Here is a 19,403-nt window from a genome sequence, read left to right as displayed (position 1 = left end):
CTTTTTAAATTAAAAATCAGAAGATTTTAAATTCAATTCTGTAATAATTGAAAATGAGCCAAATACATGACGTCGTGGTAGGAGATTTGGCGCTACAAATACAATATTGAGATGGATGGAAGGAGTTAATGGTGGACCAAACACATTAAAAGAAAGAAAAATAAGTAGTAGTATATTAGTATCAAAGTTTTAACTTTTGTAAGTGGACATTAGTTTATTTTATTGTATATTTGTATTTGGTGGAGGATCTTGAGATTCAGAGTAGAACACAAAATTTGACGTTAAATTCCTCAATTTCTTTCGCAAAATTACTTTAGTAGATATGACAAAGCTTCTGAATTTCCAAATTAATCCCTTATGGTTTTCGCTCATTTCAATCACAGTGCATCATTAATCACATACCAAATATATGTGACAACATTAATAATACGGTTGTTTACAGTTAGAAGAACATAATTGTTTATATATATATATACTAATTCGGCATGATTAGTACCCTTTTATCCTTCTTTTTGCAAGCCAAACAAATCAACATGTCTATTATTAGGTCAAAAATATTATTCATGTGTTTGTAGTAAAAAACAATAAAGATGCTCAGCTTCCGTGCCAGCTTCTAACTAATTGTGCATTTAGTTAACTTCATTTCAACTAAGAATTGGTGATGATATTTTGGTTTTATTCCCTTAATCCTCCCCCCCCCCCCCCGGGTAAAAAAAACTGTATTTTGCTGTTGAGCTGAACATATTTCAGCTTTGGCCCAAGAATCAAAGTTGGCAAATGTTTTGTTGTTAACGTCGGCTGTTACTTCTTTGATATTGATGAAATTGGTCCAGTCTAATTGTACAATCTTCAAAGAAATTTGATTTTGGATTGATACTTGGTGATTTCTTGTTTTTATTAGGGTGATCATTTGAACTATTAAGGAGGTCTTCACTAGAATCTCCTTTAAACCGTTACTTGAATGAAATTACCTCTTGTGAAATAATATTGAATATTTGATCCTTATTTGCCAACCATACATTGTCTTACCAAAATCTAATTCTCTCTCGATATGTTTCTTAAAAATATGATTCGAGTAGATTCTGAACGCAAAAAATCTTCCATTGGTAGACGATTGTGTTTTTCACGTATTTTGTTACTCATGTTAGTATTTTCACTTTTGATATCTCCCAAGTCTTGTCACCCCCTGAACTCTAAACTGAACCTCTTCAATAACCAGCATCCAACTCCTGCTCCGTAATGTATTTTCTTGTTGAATATAAAATAACATGGAGTTAAGGCTGTAGGTGTGTCTTGCTTTCCATCATTTGTTATTGAACAGAAAGATAAAGAAAAGTAGTAAAGTGTTAACTTCAAATTAAATCGCGAGTGCTCTTCCATTATATCCCACCAATCAACCCAGAGAAAAAAGAAGTGCATATCTCTTTTTATCTAAGAAATACTACTTAAGATCTCTATCTTCAGTAAGCTATTTAAATGAAGAAAACAAATTTAGGAATTTATTGTTTGATATTAATGGACTAAACAAAAGAAGAAATGAAAAATGAAAAAGGCGATAAGGGACAAAAAAAGGTGGATAGGAAGCTTACTGATTTACTACATACACATATCAGAGCCAGGTTTCGATCCTGGGACCTGTGGGTTATGGGCCCACCACGCTTCCGCTGCGCCACTCTGATTATTGATATCGAAATTGCTTCATTTTTTTTTATATATATATATTGATTATAACTTTTGATGCCTTGTCATTTACTTTTTATACTCCCTTACTCTTGAGCCCATTTGGATTAGCTGATTGTAAATAGCTGATAAACTTGTAGTGTCGAAAAGTTTTTTTAAATGCTAAAACTGATTTTTAAAATAAGCATTTACGTGTTTGGATAGAAGTGCTGAAATTGATAATAAGCAGTTGATGTGTTTGATTAAAAAATGCTGATAAACTATTCTTTTGTTAAAATGACTAAAATACCCTTGAATCTTTTTCAAAAGATTATAAATTAAAATTTTTTTTGTAAAGAAAAGAATTAATAACGAATATGGAATGAAGAGAAAGTTAAGAAATTTATTTTGGGAAAAGTATTTTGTGAATTAGAAAATATTATTAAGGATAAATTAGTAAAAGTGTTGGTCAAACTAAAAGTGCTTATAAGTTGAAAAGCCATAAGTTGGGGGTGACCGGCTTATGACTTATGACTGATTTTAGCTTATAAGCACTTTGAGTGTTTACCAAACGCATAGATAAGCCAAGAGGTGCTTAGTTTGACTAGCTTATAAGCTTAGCCAAACACCCTGTTAATTCTTAAGCATTATTTTGTAACTAACTATTTTGCAGAATTAGTGAACGCTTCTTGCTAAATAACTCAAATCTTTTACTATAATCCTCTTTCAATATGTATCAAAGAGGATAAAGATAGTTCCTTTGATGCAGCCGGTGAAAGAATTTCATAAAGGGATAAGATTTAAACAGCTTTGAGGTGAAGTCTGCTGATACCCTTTTGTTCCTTCTTAGTATTTCTTGTTTAATAATTTTGCTTAACTGGTTTCTGGTCTTGAATGAGGAAGCCTTGTTGATAAGGGAAGAGGAAATAGGAGCTCAAAATCTTCATTATCACTCTCGTTTGTTATACTTAGTAATTAACACTAATTGCTTTTTGACATAAAAGTGACATTTTTATTCTTATTCTATGTGAAACTTTGGACCTCAATACAGCGTTATTCATATAGATTTACTTTATATAGCCGAGTAGTTTAGGGCTGAGGGTAGTTGATTGATTGGTTGATTATATTTGGCAACATCTCTGCACCAGTACGCCTATGGTTATACCAATGTCTACCAAAAGCAAAATTCATTTTTACTTACCCAGAAAACAAAGCTCTAATTTTTGCTTGTATACTATGTTTATGAAAAATGGGATGCAAATGTAGTCTTTTGAGCTTACTGTCTAAATCGGATTTTGAAGGTTGACTTTAAAGGATGTGTGTCTGTAAATTTTGTTGCTAATAAGCTCCCTAAAATTGTGTATCCATTAGATATATCTGTGTTTTCTCTTTCTTTATTTGATGAGGTCAGATTTCTAGATATGTGTCTTTCATGTAAAATGGTTGTTTCGTCACTTAGCAGGTTTCATTTGGCAAGCCTTACAGTTTGTGTTTTCTAGCCTGAGATTGTTTACAGAATCTATGTATTATGAACTCTTTGTCGATGAGAACTAATTGAAAGTGAGACACGGAATCTTGTGTTATGCATGTCTTGCTTCTTATGGACGCGTTATCGTCTTGCTTTATCAGTTTTCTTTATCTAGTTTGTCAATAAAAAGAAGAAAAGCAAATGTGTGATCTAGAGATGTGACTTCATAAGTTGTTTTATAATTCTTCTTTAATTTGGTGGATACATTTGCAGAACTCAGCTGCCTGAATTATCTGCTGTTTACTGACCTTCATTTGGCATTGACACTCAGAACGGGGTAATGGCTGTTTGTGGTTCAAGAACTTCTCATATTGGTCATTTTGTTGGTAATATCACTGCTAGGCGCTTGCAATATGGTTTGTCAATGAACTGTACTGTTTCTTACAACAAAAGAGGCTTTGAGAAAGTTAGAAAAATCAACAGGAGTTTGAGAAATAAAGGACATCCCAACAATATGCTTTTCCAATACTTCACGACTCATGTTACAAAGAGGTGGGCCGATCCCAAATCATACATAGGATTTGAATCAGAAGGTTTACACAACTTATCCCCTGCGTGTTTCTCTTCTGGAACTGCTTCTGCTCCTGGTGTGTCTTCAGATAATGCGAAGGGCGAGGAGCAAGTTGCTAATACTGCTGTTGATTCTTCTGAAGCAAAGATCCCCTTGAAGCTAAATTCAGGATCTTTTAACCTGCCTCATCCGGCAAAAGCAAAGACAGGCGGAGAGGATGCTCATTTTATGTGTACCCTTACACAAGCTATTGGTGTAGCTGATGGTGTTGGTGGATGGGCTGATCTTGGTATTGATGCTGGGCTGTATGCCCGCGAGTTAATGTCTAACTCTTTAGCTGCAATTCAGGAGGAACCAAAAGGCTCCATAGACTTAATCAGGGCACTGGATAAAGCTTATGTGAGAACAAAAGCAAAAGGTTCTTCTACTGCTTGTATTGTTGCACTCACCGATGAGGGTCTTTATGCAGTTAATTTAGGAGATAGCGGATTTATGTTGGTTAGACATGGATATGCCGCATTTAAATCCCCTGCACAACAACATGGTTTTAATTTTCCTTATCAACTAGACTGCAATAATGCTGGTGATTCACCTAGCTCGGCCATGGTGTTTAAAATTGCTGTTGCACCTGGAGATGTCTTAATTGCTGGTACAGATGGGCTTTTTGATAACTTGTATGACGAAGATATCAAAGGAGTTGTACTTCAGTCCGTGGAAGCCGGGTTAGGGCCTCAAATGACTGCTCAGAGGATAGCAGAACTGGCACAACAAAGAGCAATGGATCCTAAAAAGTCGTCGCCTTTCTCTGATGGCGCCCAAGAGGCTGGATTTGAGTACCATGGTGGGAAGCTGGACGACATAACTGTAGTTGTTTCTTACGTAACAAATAATGAAAATTCATAACATGCTGGAATTTGGGAGACATGGAGAACTGGATCTTGTTTGTTGCGACCAGCTTGGTTTATAGCTTGTAGTTTGAAGCAGGATCAACAGCTGGTGGAGAGTCAGACATTGTAGTACCGGAAATCAGAGGCATCAGTTAGACTATTTGCGATTTGATTTGTTTGGAGAACAAAAGAATGAGAGCTCTAAAGCAGCATCTTGGGAATGGCTGATGTTTAACCTCAGTTTTTTTTATTGAGATTCAAACAGCATCTTGGAATCATTAAAATTTATTTGAGGAATGATTTTCTTCTGTATAATTTACTTAGCAGAGACTTTACTTGGTAAAAGGTTATTGTTGACATTAAATTAATATCTACTTGCAGACAATTATGCTCTCTGGAAAGTGTTAGTACTGTTGATAGTGAGTTCTTTACAGGTCAGGGCAATGAAAATGGATCTTCTTTATCTACACTAGGATTATCACCCTTTTCCATTCCAAGAATGCAAAACTCCAACTCATTCTTTGTTGCTGAAATAAATGCAACATTATTCTTTAATTCAGGTTTGGCTTTTGCCGGATTTATGTTGGGTGATGCTCCATCTTCAGGAGCATTAAAATTATTGCCAGAAGGCCCTGCAGTAACTGAACCAACTTGAGTTCGAAATTCATCACTACTCTCTTGGATAGGATCCTGCAAAGAATTTGCTTTATCTTTGTCCATTACAGCTTGAACATCCTCAGCCAAATCTTTACGATTCTCCAACGAATTTGCTTTGTCTTTGTCGATTACAGCTTGACCATCATCCTCAGCCAAATCTTTAAAGGTTGTCTTTCCAGGTTCCTCATCTACACAAGATCCCGGAAAAAGTGATGCACAAAATTATAGATGAAAATCAGCAACAAACAAAGAGCCAGGTCGCAGTTATTGAAAAAATTTTAATTAACAAAATGTACAAAACTGAACAAATTTAAAAACCGTGATTGTCTAAGATCTCGAAGTCATACCACAAGCCTGGATATGCACAAATTAACACTAGAATCAATGGGTGTTTCTTATCATTTTGTTAATAACAGCCTTCGTTTATTTTCCTTTTTCTTCCTTAGCAGAAAAAGATCATATCCTGAAGATAGCAATAAATTTTCAAAGCAAAAGCATAAATCACCCTCTTTATCAACTTATCTACAATTATATGTTGCTGAAGAAAATGATAGGGTGTTGTGAATAGGTGGGCCTGTATAGTATAAAGCAGAGAACCAAGGAAAGTCATGTGAAGGGGAAGAAATTCCCCAATGAGTCTATCTATAGCTTCGTTAGCTTCAACGAGTAAGAAATACTAGATAGACATGTAATAGAAACGTCTTCCATGCACACAATCAAAGGACAATAATAAACAATACCTGATAAGACAGAATTATTGTCAAACTGAATGATAAAAACTGGTAAACAGCAAAACAATGGATAATACCATCTTAAATGAAATCATCACGTGCAAGCTTGAATTTACTTCGAGCTCAAACAGATTTAATATGTTCGATTAAAAAAACAAGATAGTGAAAATAACTCTTGGTTCGTGGTTACCTCCTAGGAAAATCTCAATGCTTTCATACTGAATTTTAGATGCTTCTACAGAGACATCTTCTCCAACCTCCTTTTCCTGGATTCCGACATCTCTCTCATTTTGTCTCTCAACTAACACATACTTATCAGACTTCCAAAGACATTCGAGGAATACCACATGCTGCTTTGGCGGAAAGTATTCTCTAAAAACCTGCAATGGCACAAAATATTGAACATTTGCTTTCTAGATTTCATCTAAGAATTGTTATTAATGACTATCATAGATCACTTAGTGATGGGACCAACGTGTATATTTTGTCACAACAATCAGCACAAAGACAGTTATCTAGTATCAACAACAACAACAAACCCAGTGTAATCCCACAATAGTGTAATTCCACTATTTACTCTGAGAAACATCTTACTGTCCACCAACACACACGAAGCGCACACACATGTAGGGTTAACTTGGTTGTTGGGGGGGAAGTGGGGTTGCTAGTAACACCTGGAGTGATTCTAAGCAGTTGACATTAAAGAAAACAAGGTTTCCTGGAAAAGTACATGTCTGCGGTTTAAGACACGAGAGGTAATTGGAAACACTTTGACTTAATGATTAAGAAATTGAAGTAGCTTTGAAATCTGTGCAGTCTATGCCATAAATATTGAGATAGACGCTAGGATATTTGAGGCCTTCAGAAGTCTGAAAAGAAAGTATTGCAATACATCATGCACGCTGTAACCAGTAATCCATATAATAAGTAGCATGGCTCCTAATTAGAGGGGAGGGGGAGGGGGGAAAAGCAGATATCTGTGGCTCGGAAGTTGGAATTTGCCCGCGATATTCTCCTTGTTAAGTACTTCCAAAGAAGTATATCATTTTTCTTATCTCAACATTGTGCCTGCAAGTAGTATGACCCTCGTGAACTTTCTAACCATTTCTTGACCTTAACAGAACTAATAAAACCAATCAAAAAAGCAAGTTAAAAAAAAAGGGAATAAAAGAAAGAAGCGAATTTCTTGCATTGCACCAGAAAAACATAGAGACAAGTTGCGAAGAATTTAACAACCTCAAATCCATCTTGTGTCAATCTTATGGCTTGTTCCCTCTGAGATAAAGAGGAGACACTGTTGAATACACAAACAACATCAAGAAGCATCTGCAATGAATAAAGCAGATTTGATTAGAATTTCATGTTCAATCACCGGACATCCTTAGCAAATTCGCTCAACATAAGCTTTTCACTTCCTCAAATATTGCATATTCCTAAAAGAGCAAAAATTCTCATGTTATTTACATGATCCCCATTCCCCTAGACTCTTGAATTAGATCAGTTACTCCAATTAAATAAGTTCCAGAAATTATCATGACTCCAGTATATTATACTAGAAACTAGAACTTCAACAAATTGAAAATTTGAAAGAACACAATCGATGTGCAGGACCTTTACTATTATAAGTACAACAACAACAACACCTTAGTACACAAGTTGGGCCGGCAACCTCTACTATTATAAGTACAACTAAGAAAAGAGCATTTAAAATGATCAAAAAGTTTTATTGTTAATGAGTGCATATACCACTTCACACGCAGAAAATGATAAAACTATCCCGAGAATACTTACTTGCTGAACTAGAACTCTTATTCGGGCGAGCAAAGCCAATATTGTCAACGAAAATCCCATAAAAAATGATCGTGCAAGAAGTGTTGATATCTCTGTCTACAGTTAAGGGTAAAAAACAATCGAGCATGGCAAACATTTTACATTGGAATTTGCATAAAAAAGCACATTGATCAAGTGTTACTTAAATGACGAGCAATCAGCACAAGGTGAAAAATGAACTCAACATACAAATGAGATGAAAACAGAACAGATGAAATTACGAAGATATAAACAAAAAGATAGAAAAAGAGAAAGGAAGAAGGAGGTACAATTAATATCCACCTACACTAATTTAGCAAACCAGTAATTTTACGAGCGAATTAGCTGTGCAAAAAAGTCTAGTAGTTTAATGAACAGAAAAGGTTTACTAATATGTTAATAAGTATGCACTCACAATGATTCCAGACAAACTCTCCATACTCCAATCACCTCCACACATGCCGAGAGCTATGAAAGAAAATGAACAACTTAAGCTCTTCCTATTACTTAAAGATGTAAAAAGTCTAACAGAAATCACCAATGGCCTTAAGGGCCATCAATTGGCATAAGTAAATCCTGTCCCATAATCAACATATCAAATGAAGTATTAGCATGCAAATAAGAAGCAAGAAGGATACGTTGCGGCCCTTAACATTGGCTCAACAATCTGCAGGAAAAGAATAAGTAAATTAAGAATTACAACTGAATAAAATGATAACTTAAAGTTTTCCTTGTTCTGATATGATTCTTATTAAACACCGGCCCCTTATGTTAAGACATTTGATTAGGAATAGAGAGAGAGAGAGAGAGAGAGAGAGAGAGAGAGAGAGAGAGAGAGAGAGAGAGAGAGAGAAATCATCATTCCAGTAGTTGTATGGAACAACAGTAATTATGTCTCAATCCCAAGCTAATTATCAGCTACACGAATCCTCACTATTTCATGTTGTTCCATTTAGACCCATCTCAATCCAATATTCAAAACTTTAGGTTCTCCAAATAGAAGTTCTCTACATTTTCTACTGGTAGATGTGAAAACTGAGGCGAAAATCTCCCAGCTTCAAGTGATCATTTAAAGGCAGGGGACGAGTTGAAGTTGTTAATAGCATAGGCTGAGTTTGGCAATCCAATACCATGAGTTATCTTACAGACTAGGACGAATGGCTTTAGATGGAGAACAATAAGAAGTGAGAAAGAAAACAATGATACCTCTAATAACAGGTGTGCAACCCCTAGAAGCCGCTCCAAAAAGTTATGTTTGCCACCATCACATCTTCTCCTCTTTAGGCTGAGACCCATGAAAAGTGAGGATGAAAAGTTCAATATATCTAAAATCATCGTATATTAGAGCACGGGCAGAGAGAATTTGTATGTATAGTTCAATGGCAGAGCAAGACACAAATAGTGACAACTTTCTTTCCATCATAGTAGGATCGCTAAATTAGTCTCACTCGTTACTTGTAAGAATATTACCCTCCAATCTGTCGGTTAACAAAAAGATTGACGGAACTTGCAAAATGTTGTTATAACTCACATAAACAGACACTTTTTTCCATGACAAAGCCTAGAATTAATGACTTAATCTTGCGCTATGCACCCTTCTGTGGAGACACTGTCAAACAGCAGAATGATGGTAGATTATCTAATTTAACAAATGGTGGAGATCAAGTAACACTCAACCATCATAGTCAGCAAATAATTGCACTTGAAGCAATACAAAAAGATGGATGATTAAAGATAAACCATCATATAAGTAAGGAAGACAGAGTTTCAAGCTTCCGTGTATATCAGTTCATTTTTTTCCACTGAAAAAATTGGTAAACATCAATATAGGAGCATGGCCCTTAGGGGACATCCGATGAAATTGGAACGATACTGAGAAGATTAGCATGGCCCCTGCGCAAGGATGACACGCACAAATCGACGACAACAACAACAACAACATACCCAGTAATATTCCACGCCGTGGGGTCTGGGGAGGGTAATGTGTACACAGACCTTACCCTTACCTTGTGAGGATAAAGAGGCTGTTTCCAATAGACCCTCGGCTTAGGAAAGCAAGCACCACATTAATGAAAATATAGACAAGAAGGGACAGTACCAAAAAGCCATATAAAAGCAGAATAAAAACAACCAGATAGTAAGGTGATCAACAATGAAAGAAAACAACGGTGTGGGATAATACTGGGTATGTTGTCTATATTTTCATTAATGTGGTGCTTATGCTTTCCTGAGCCGAGGGTCTATTGGAAACAACCTCTCTATCCTCACAAGGTAGGGGTAAGGTCTGCGTACACACAACCTTCCCCAGACCCCACGGTGTGGGATAATACTGGGTATATTGTTGTATCAATATAGGAGCAGAAAAATGCAAGAGCATGATAAGTGCTCACTCTCAAATCAAAATTTACTCACTGTCAGATGTGAAAAGGTGGTATACATTTATGATGTAATCAAATTCCAAATCTTGGTGTATGATAACTAGAAGAATTAAAATATTCAAAATCTTAAAACCAACAAATAGGTACTCTATAAAGGGGTCAAAGTACCTTTCTAACAGTTGCACTTTTTGCTTGGGTCTTTTCCCATAAAGAACTTGAAAGGAGGAACTCAAAACCTCCTCCAAATTAGCTGCTTGGAGGAGCCTCAAATCTCTTCTCACCTAATATCAGCAAAACAAGTATATAAAGTAAGAAGTGCACTTTGGACTAAAAGCAAATCCCCGTATCTATGTATGAATAAACTTTGGTAACAACCTTTAAGAGGTACTGGAAATAGGAGCATATTCGATGCTAGTTGGTTATATAAATAAAGCAAACCCCATTTGTCCACATGCATCTATGAATAAAAATTGGTAAATTTACAACCTTTAAGAGGTACTGAAAATAAGAGCATCTTCTATGCTGGTTCTTGTTTTTGTAAACGAGTCGATCAAGTATGGCAAACTCTGTCTGGAGCTGACCAGCAAAAGCTTTTAGCCTCTGCTCAACTATTTCCATCTCTGAGCCCATAATTTCAGCTGTCATGAAGCAAAATCATAAGACATAATAAAAATCCGCCATCCGGAATCTGTATAGCCAATACATGTTCAGATTCTCTGCTTTTCTAATACAACACTGACCCTATTCAGGACCGGCTCAATGATATTTGTGGCCTAAATAAAACATTAGGCCAAATTTATATTTATTTATTTGTAAATTAATTTTTTACAAGTTTTTGACATGCAGAATTATTCTTTTTCTTGGATTTCATTACCCTCTGACTCAATTAAATTGGAGGCTTGTTCATTTAAGAACACTTTCCCATGCCTTTTTATTTAACTTTTTTATTGTTTAATGGAAATTTATTAACAGTACCTTTTTGAGATCAATGTTTTGGAGAGCGAGAGGTGACAAAAAGCGACAAGCTTTTTGCAGTGAAGCGCCAATTAATACAAAAAAAATTAAAATATCAACTTTGCATATATAAATAACCAAAAACTCAAAACTAATAACATATTAGCAATTATTTCATTGAATATACTGTTTAAAAGAGAAATTAATTATAATTAAAGAAAGAAAAGAACAGTTAATTGTAATTGTAATTATAGAGAAAAGTTAATATGCAATTACTTGTATACAAAAACTATAAAAATAAAATAAAAGAGAAAAACAGAAGAAGAAAGACGAGTAGAAAAGAAAGAAAACATAGGTGAAAGAAAAGAAAGAAAGAAAGAACAGTTTTGCCGGAAATCAGTTACTGCCGGAAAGAAGAAGAACAAAGAAGATTTACTGCCGGAAGAAGAAAAAGAAAATAAAGAAGAAATGACTTGCTGCCGGAAAAAGACGCCGGAAAACATAGGACTTACTGCCGGAAAAAGAAAAAGAAAAGAAAGAAGAAAGAAGAGAAATCATTTTTATTTAAGAGATGCAGCTGTGCTGATCAGGCAGGATATGGCGAGACTCCAGATTTCCGAGGACATGACACTTGATAGGAAGATGTGGAGGTCGAGTATTAGGGTTGTAGGTTAGGAGGCACTTGAGTCTTGCCTTACTTCGTACCATTGTGGGACTAGCTAGGTAGGGTTTTTGTCTAAGATAGCTAGTGGCAATGTTGTGTCTTACTATTTCGCTTTTCAGTGCAGGATCTATTTACTAGCTATCGCTTTTGCTTTGCATCTTTCTTCTGGATTTCATTGTGTTCCTATTTTTCCTATGATTGTTGTGGTGATACTAATATTGTCTCCTTTTGTCCTTTTGTTTTCTTGAGTCGAGGGTCTTTCGGAAACAGCCTCTCTAGGGGTAAGGTCTGCGTACACACTACCCTCCCCTGAGGCTCAGACCCCATTAGTGAGATTTTACTGGATTGTTGTTGTTGTTGTTGTTGTTGTTGTTGTAGATGCAGCTGTGTTGACTGCTAACTGCTGAAAAAGGAAGAAATGGTCTGAAGAGAAGAAAACGCTAATGTTTTATTTATGTCTCATGTTATTTTTTTATTTATTTTTAAAAAGCGATGCTTTTGTCGCCTCCACGCCTCGTCGCTGCCACTTTTCCAAAAACGCTAAGTTTCAGATGAAAATAGCGTTAAGCTTCTGCTTCGCGTCGCCTCAAGCTGTTAGCGTTGAGGTGAGCGCTATTTACAACACTGATTTATTTGTATTAATGTTATTCATACATATTTTAATTGTTGGCATATTTAAACTCTGATTTAAAAAATAGATAAAACAAATTAGAACGATTAAACCGGATTCTGAAAATTGATAACTTGATGATTGATATCAAAATATAATAATCCATGGGAGAGTTTCACTACTTCAATTTGCTTACTTCAATGCTTGAAAATGAAGGTGCGATTTAAATTAGTCAATACATTGTTCTGTTTTACAGAAAATGTAGATGCAGAGGAAAAAGAAAAAAGAACATATATACATATATGAATTTGGAAGACATGACCTACAATAAAATGTGGCTTGTCAAAAATTATTAATCTTTTTACACATAAAGGCTCATTATGCTCATGTCTCCTCCTTTAAGTTGTCCTTTTTCGTAATTACTTCTTTTTACAAAGAACTAGTGATTTTTTACAAAAAATCAACTTTATTTTAACAAAAATATTAAAGACATAAAGATTACTAACAATATTTGGGGGGCTCAATTTTAAAGGGCCAAAAGCTAGGGCCTCACTTGCTTGACCCTTGGACCACCCTTGACCCTATTTCATACTGTCGTAAAGCCCATTAACAGGAGGGGTGGGTATCGGCCAATTCGGTTCGATTTTTGGAAAGTTTTGTTAGATTTTTCAGTTCTCGATTTTAGTAAAATTGCAAACTTCAGGGTTTAGTTCAAGTGGAAAAGGTTGAGGCATTAGTGACTTAGGTCACATATTCGAGTCCTGCGCCATACGAACTAAGCCTGGTGTTTAAGTGGAGAAGGTTAGAAGGCGCCCATTATCCCCGATTCTCAAAGGCTGCGATAGGTCCTAAGGGTTGCCTCAGACATATTTCTTGATTATCAGGAAACAAAAGTTCAGATAGGTTATTTCGGTTTGCGCCTCTCCAAATTGGGCTTCATCTGGCCAAAAAAGGGCTTCCAAACCTTTTAGCTTTTTCAAAATTTTCTTCTGGCACAAACGAAGGGATATATGATGGCATATTTTCTGCAACGGTGGAAGGGGTCTAATGTTTAATCTCAAGTCATGCATGTAGAAATTTGAGGCACCACATCAAATGCCCTTCAGTTTGCAATACATATACATTGCACTTTAACTACTAAGAATTCGATGACAACACTATTCACAATTTCATCTGCTTCACCAAGCAAAGAAAATTACTCAAGCATGAACATCATAGAGGCAAAGCAATATTGGACATAAAACCCCAATCCACAATGGAGCAGCGGAGAAGAAAAATATAGCATAAAAATGATCCCTAGTAAAAATAATTTTCTTTATACTATTCAATTAATTAACTCAGATTACAAAAATAAGGTAAACAGAATTTGGTAGCAGAATTACAAAGCTGGCTAATTCATATAACTTTTTTTTTTGATTCATATAACTTTTAGTAATAATTCAATAACATAGAAGAGCTAAGAGGAGAGTTAAATACCTCTAGACAAGGATGGTGATGGTGGCAACAGCAACGGCGACAACTGCAACGGCGACGGGCATAAGTTTGCTTCGAGTGCAGAGCAATTGCAGACTTGCTGTCGACTACGGAATGAGGAGCCAAAAAACCGTTAGTAGTATTTTGGGTTGGATTTGTCTATGGCCTAGTGAGTTTGGATTGGACTAAGGAGTTTGGATTGGGTTGTGAATGTGAGTTAGGGCACTTGTACCGAACCCGATATTAATACCACCATTTAGTCTGTAGCCAATTTTTATAAATTATTGGAAAAAGGGCCAAAAATACCCTTAAACTATAGGAAATAGATTATTTTTACCCTCCGTTAGTTTTTGGTATAAAAAAAGTCCTTGTCGTTAGTTTTTTGGCTCACTCTTACCCCTCACACTAACAGACCTCCGACTTGGACTGAAAATAACGAAAAAGGGCCAAAAATACTCTTGAACTATCGATAATAGATCACTTTTACCCTCCGTTAGTTTTTGGTACCACAACAATCAGCAAATTTCTTCATCATCTTTCAAAATACTTACATACCTGCAAATTACTTCTGCATTTTTCATCTTTGATTGTTAAACAGAAACCTACAGCAAACCGCCTTATAAATTTTATTGCAGAATCCTAAAAACTAAAGATGAGCATATAGAATGGCTTTTATTCAAATTTTGGATGAAATTAAAAACAAAGTTATTTTCAATATTCAAACAAAATTCATGTATAAACCATAATCAATTCTCAAGTATTTAAATAACGATACAAACGTGATGACTCCATCTCCCACCTCTTCTCTCCTCTCACCATTTCACGACGAAGAACAACCATAGCTACTGCCACACTTGGTCATCTCCTTTCGCTCATCACTGTCTCCGTCCGCTAATACATTTTTACCCCATAGGCTTTCCGCTGCAAAATCTTATGGTAAAATTTAACGTCTTAGCCATCTGTGATGGTAGCTATGGTTGAATATTGAAAATAACTTTGTTTTTAATTTCATCCAAAATTTGAATAAAAGGTATTCTAGATGTTCATCTTTAGTTTTTAGGATTCTGCAATAAAATTTATAAAGCGGTTTGTTGTAGGTTTCTGTTTAACAATCAAAGATGAAAAATGCAGAAGTAATTTGCATGTATGTAAGTATTTTGAAAGATGATGAAGTAATTTGCTGGCCGTTGTGGTACCAAAAACTAACAGAGGGTAAAAGTGATCTATTATCGATAGTTCAAGGGTATTTTTGGCCCTTTTCCGTTATTTTCAGTCCAAGTTGGAGGTCTGTTAGCGTGAGGGGTAAGAGTGAGCCAAAAAACTAACGACAAAGACTTTTTTTATACCAAAAACTAACGGAGGGTAAAAGTGATATATTTCCGATAGTTTAGGATATAATAAGTTGCTAATATCTGGACGATAATACCCTTGTAATAAACAAAAACTTGTACGACCTTCATCGCAGTAGATCCGTCAACACTTAACTTCTCAATGATTTTCTCTACCACTTAAATCGTTCTCTTTATTTTTATGTAATATCTCATTCCGTTCTTTTTATTTTTAGGGTACTTTCCTATTTAATTATTGGTTTCAGATCTAACGCCTGAGATGATGAAGTAATAGCTATGGCGGAAGATGTAATGATTCACGAAGAGCTTTCTTCGAACTCTTGCTGCATTTTGGTGAGTATTTTGAGGTGGGGTTTCTATTTCTCTATCAATTTTTACTTGCTTATGTTGATAGATTTTCGATTTTTTTGTTTCGGTTACAGTGGGGAAAGAAGTTTATTAAGTTGAAAGATAACTACTGGAAGCTCGAAGAACGTAGAAATGCTCTTCGTAAAAGTCTCTCGAGTCTCTATTTATAAGGAACAAGTTTTGCAATATAAATTCTCAGAATCTCACTCTCAAAAAAGGTTAGAGTTTTTCTTAGGAACTATATAGTTGATACATTTGAGTATGAAGATAGGCTTGATAGTTCAAACTTTAAACATATAGATCTGCAGTTGGGTCCCTGCAGATTGACAAGGTTAACTTCAGTCTGAAATGTGTGAAGTTCAACCGCAGAAGCAATATGCCAAGGTTAATTTCAGACATACAAATATGAAGTTGGGGATTGCGGACTGCCGACTGCCAACGTTAACTTCAGTATGAAATTTCTAAAGTTCGAACGGCACATGCAATACGCTACTACGGACTGCCAAGGTTAACTTCAGTCAAAAATTTCTGAAGTTCGACTGAACAAGCAATATGCGAGGTTAACTTCAGTCCGAAATGTCTGAAGTTCGAACTGCACAAGCAATATGCCAAGGTTAACTTCAGACATACAGGTATGAAGTTGTTGAAACTTCAATTATATGCAAGCCTAATCAAAATGTATGAAGTTCAAACTGCACAAGCAATATGCCGAGGTTAACTTCAGTCCGAAATGTCTCAAGTTCGAACTGCACAAGCAATATGCCAAGGTTAACTTCAGACATATAGGTCTGAAGTTGTTTAAACTTCAATTATATGCAAGCCTAATATCATATTTGTATGTCTGAAGTTGTTGAAACTTCAGATGCGATGGACTGAAATTTTCTTGCTATTGATGAACTTCATACACATGGCTGTTTTCTTTCGATCTTCATGGTGATGCATGTAATTCCTCCCTTTTCAGCTGCTAAATTTCTATTAATGGTAACCAGAGACATTAGATTAACCAGATTTTGGATTAGCTTCTCTCTCTCACAATCATATCATATGCAGACTAATTCTTTTTCATGGAAAAAGAAGACTAATGATTTTCTAAGATGGATAATTTCTTTTGTGAGTTCTATACATTTTTGTCATGAAAAGATGATCGAATTTTCTCACAAAATAGACCAAATTGATTAATTGTAGTTGTGGTAGAGGTTTGTACAATAACAATTCGATATAATGCTTAACAAAATATTGCCAATCAACCTTATCAAAACTCTCAATCAATTATAGGGTATAGGTTATAGTTAGTTGTCTGGGGTTACATAAATGGTTTTAGTCTTCAATATCTCAGCTTGATTAAAGTTGGTCTTTGTGTTTGCTGAATTCAAGTTGATTAATTTCTCAGGTTGTGGAAAGTTTTATGAAAAGGTGAAAGAAACTCTGTTATAGTCCTCTTCCGGGAGGCAATCATATATTTTCTAAAACTAATTTTGGAATATCACCGCTAGATCCTGTAATTGATTTGTTTATCTAGACTATGAAGTGAAAATTTGTTATTTTTTCTCCTGTACTAATAATTGTGTGCTTGTACATACTTTCTACTGCTGTTGATAATGTAGTAAACTTTCTCTCCGCCAAGTGTTTGTGCTAAACCTTCATTTTAGTTGAGAAGAACAATTAGACCTAAATGTCTGAAGTTTGTAATGCTACAAGTGAACGTATCGACTCTGAAGTTTGCACTGCTACAAGCTGGATACAGAGATAATTTTGTTTTGAAGATTTTGTAAGCTGATTTCTTACCAACTGGATGTTCTTGGACATTCACCTGGTGCTTGAGCAGGTCATATTTCTGTAATTTCTTGGTTAGATGCAAGTAACAGATGCTGTAGTCTTTCAGTAAATAGGTTCTTTGCTTTAACATAAAGTGAAAATATTGGCATTTAGCCGTAATAGAGTTCTTTTTGTCTGGGTTCGTGAGTTCGGGTGCGTAGATCTGAGGCTATCTTTATTTTTTTCTGAAGTCTGTTTGTATATTGCATAACTAGAAATCATGTACTAGATTCTTGTTTTAATTTTGATTTTCTGCTTAGTAATTCTGTCCTTAAGAAAATTAGATACATGAGAGTTTATTATAGAGCTCCTATTGTATGTTACATTACAATGACATTTGGTCTTTATAACTGTAGGAATTGAGATCATGAAAATATTTTCGTTGGAGGGATGAAGAAATTGATTCATGATCCATAGTTGTTCTAAAGAGAAATGGAAGACCATATACACGAGGCCCTAATGATCAATATGAGAGTAAACCATGATGGTGGAAACTGTTGGGAAAATAAATATATCCCGTTCAGGAATAATATTCATGGTAAATAATAATAACAAAAGAGGATAACAATAACACCAAATTTTTTAACGGGGTAAAATACAATATCCGAGCAGAGTAATATTACCACTATAATATTACAATTTAATAGTGTCAAGAGATTACTACAACTTCAAAAGAAATAACATTCTTTATTTTAAAACACCTCACTAAAATAATACTGTCACCGACTATTTATCTTACCAACAACATTCATTCTGTGTGGATTACTCTCACTTCTTTGCTTTCTGCTTAGGTCTTTTGGTGTATTAAATAGAGAGGGAAGTCAACTTTTTTCAATCCTTTTCTTTATTTCTTTCAGGGTCCCACAGAAACTAGATAACATTAACTTCTTTTAGTTTCTGGTGTATTTCTAGAGGTGGACTAGATATTGAAGTTATTTCCAGAGGTCAAAGTAAACCACTGCAATTTTTTTGTTCCACATATTTTCTAATTCTTGTAGTTGTGTGATGTTGTTTCTAATGTTAGAGAGAATGGTTTTTTGGTCTATGTGTGTGCAGCAAGTTGATGCTAGAAATAAATTATTATAAAACTGGACATTAGTGAAATTTTGTACTTTTTGTGTGTGCACCAAACTAGGACGGTTTTTAGTACTTCCCGTGTGTACATGGGGATTCATTGATGTAATCACTACTTACCAATATGAAAATGGAACAAAGTTTTTTGTCTCAATTGTTTTCTTTGATTCTCAATGGTGTTCAGAAACTCTAATGGCAAGCTCATCAACCAACAAGAAAGTTATTGTCAAAAATGACTATTATAAGAGAGCTAAAAATGACATAAAATAGTCGATTGTAATAACAAATGCATTACCAAATGAAACACAAAATAGCCAACCATCACGCAAATTGATCACATTATTTCAAATATTACAAACAATGCATTCCAACTACTAACCTAAACCAAAGTTTAAAAAAAACTACAATGTTTCTTATGACAATTACAACTTTTTATTCTTTAACTGCTCAATTTTTAATAGACAAGCTAAAATGCCCACATAAGCACAAACAAGTATAAACCATAATATATTCTTCCTAGTCTTGCTTCTGGTTCTTTTTTTCCTTAGTTTTCTATCTTTTAGCATCTCTATTTCACCTTCCAAATTTGTAAGATGACAATTCCATCTCCATCATTTGTTCTTCTGCTACTTTTTCTGCCAATATTAACTTTAGCTTCGACTCTTGATGCAACGGACTCCCCAATGCCACTAAACCGCTCTCTTCCACCCGATTTGAACTGAAACCTTTGGCAATATGTCATAAATGGCAAGTCTTCCTACAATATGAACATTGACAACTCCATTAGTCATTATAAATCCAATGAATATATGGTAAAACTAAAGTACCAACACCATTATTCATTCATATACAATGGATGATAAAACTAAAGCACCAACACCATTAGCCATTCATGTCTAGCTGTCACGATACCAATTAAATATATTACAACACCATTGTAAAGAAATGCAATGTTT

General features: G+C 35.1%; 2 protein-coding genes, 2 long non-coding RNA genes and 1 other non-coding gene across 7 annotated transcripts; 3 read left to right on the top strand and 2 right to left on the bottom strand.

Annotated features, from left to right (window-relative positions):
• The first annotated feature begins 2,313 nt into the window (after positions 1–2,313).
• LOC104104072 (probable protein phosphatase 2C 55) lies at positions 2,314–4,999 on the top strand. 3 transcript variants are annotated; one of them, XM_009612062.3, is made up of 2 exons: positions 2,314–2,474; positions 3,459–4,999. In XM_009612062.3, the coding sequence occupies exon 2, from the start codon at positions 3,468–3,470 to the stop codon at positions 4,599–4,601; it is 1,134 nt and encodes a 377-aa protein (XP_009610357.1). In that variant the 5' UTR covers positions 2,314–2,474; positions 3,459–3,467; the 3' UTR covers positions 4,602–4,999. The 3 variants fall into 3 exon arrangements, with proteins under 3 accessions (XP_009610357.1, XP_009610356.1, XP_018628919.1); XM_009612061.4 differs by having other exon boundaries at positions 2,315–2,474; positions 3,401–4,999; XM_018773403.3 differs by lacking the exon at positions 2,314–2,474 and adding an exon at positions 2,510–2,630 and having other exon boundaries at positions 3,401–4,999.
• On the bottom strand, positions 4,977–9,050 carry LOC104104073 (uncharacterized). The gene is made up of 6 exons (XM_070177154.1): positions 8,989–9,050; positions 8,421–8,449; positions 7,765–7,856; positions 7,210–7,299; positions 6,164–6,353; positions 4,977–5,430 (listed from the first exon to the last, which is right to left on the bottom strand). The coding sequence occupies exons 3-6, from the start codon at positions 7,822–7,824 to the stop codon at positions 5,021–5,023; spliced, it is 750 nt and encodes a 249-aa protein (XP_070033255.1). The 5' UTR covers positions 7,825–7,856; positions 8,421–8,449; positions 8,989–9,050; the 3' UTR covers positions 4,977–5,020.
• LOC138893277 (uncharacterized) lies at positions 9,040–10,638 on the bottom strand. The gene is made up of 3 exons (XR_011408367.1): positions 10,536–10,638; positions 10,329–10,441; positions 9,040–9,067 (listed from the first exon to the last, which is right to left on the bottom strand). It is a non-coding gene; the product is annotated as an uncharacterized lncRNA (long non-coding RNA).
• Positions 9,619–9,722, top strand: LOC117278688 (U6 spliceosomal RNA). Its single transcript, XR_004509035.1, has one exon. It is a non-coding gene; the product is annotated as a U6 spliceosomal RNA (small nuclear RNA).
• Positions 10,639–15,260: 4,622 nt separating the features above from the next.
• Positions 15,261–17,619, top strand: LOC104104071 (uncharacterized). The gene is made up of 2 exons (XR_688051.4): positions 15,261–15,543; positions 15,633–17,619. It is a non-coding gene; the product is annotated as an uncharacterized lncRNA (long non-coding RNA).
• The last annotated feature ends 1,784 nt before the right edge of the window (positions 17,620–19,403 follow it).

Source organism: Nicotiana tomentosiformis, chromosome 6, assembly GCF_000390325.3.
Source record: "Nicotiana tomentosiformis chromosome 6, ASM39032v3, whole genome shotgun sequence".
Taxonomy (NCBI): Eukaryota; Viridiplantae; Streptophyta; class Magnoliopsida; order Solanales; family Solanaceae; genus Nicotiana; species Nicotiana tomentosiformis.
The sequence above is the reverse complement of the archived record's forward strand: the minus strand, read 5'-3'. Positions and strand labels throughout refer to the sequence as shown.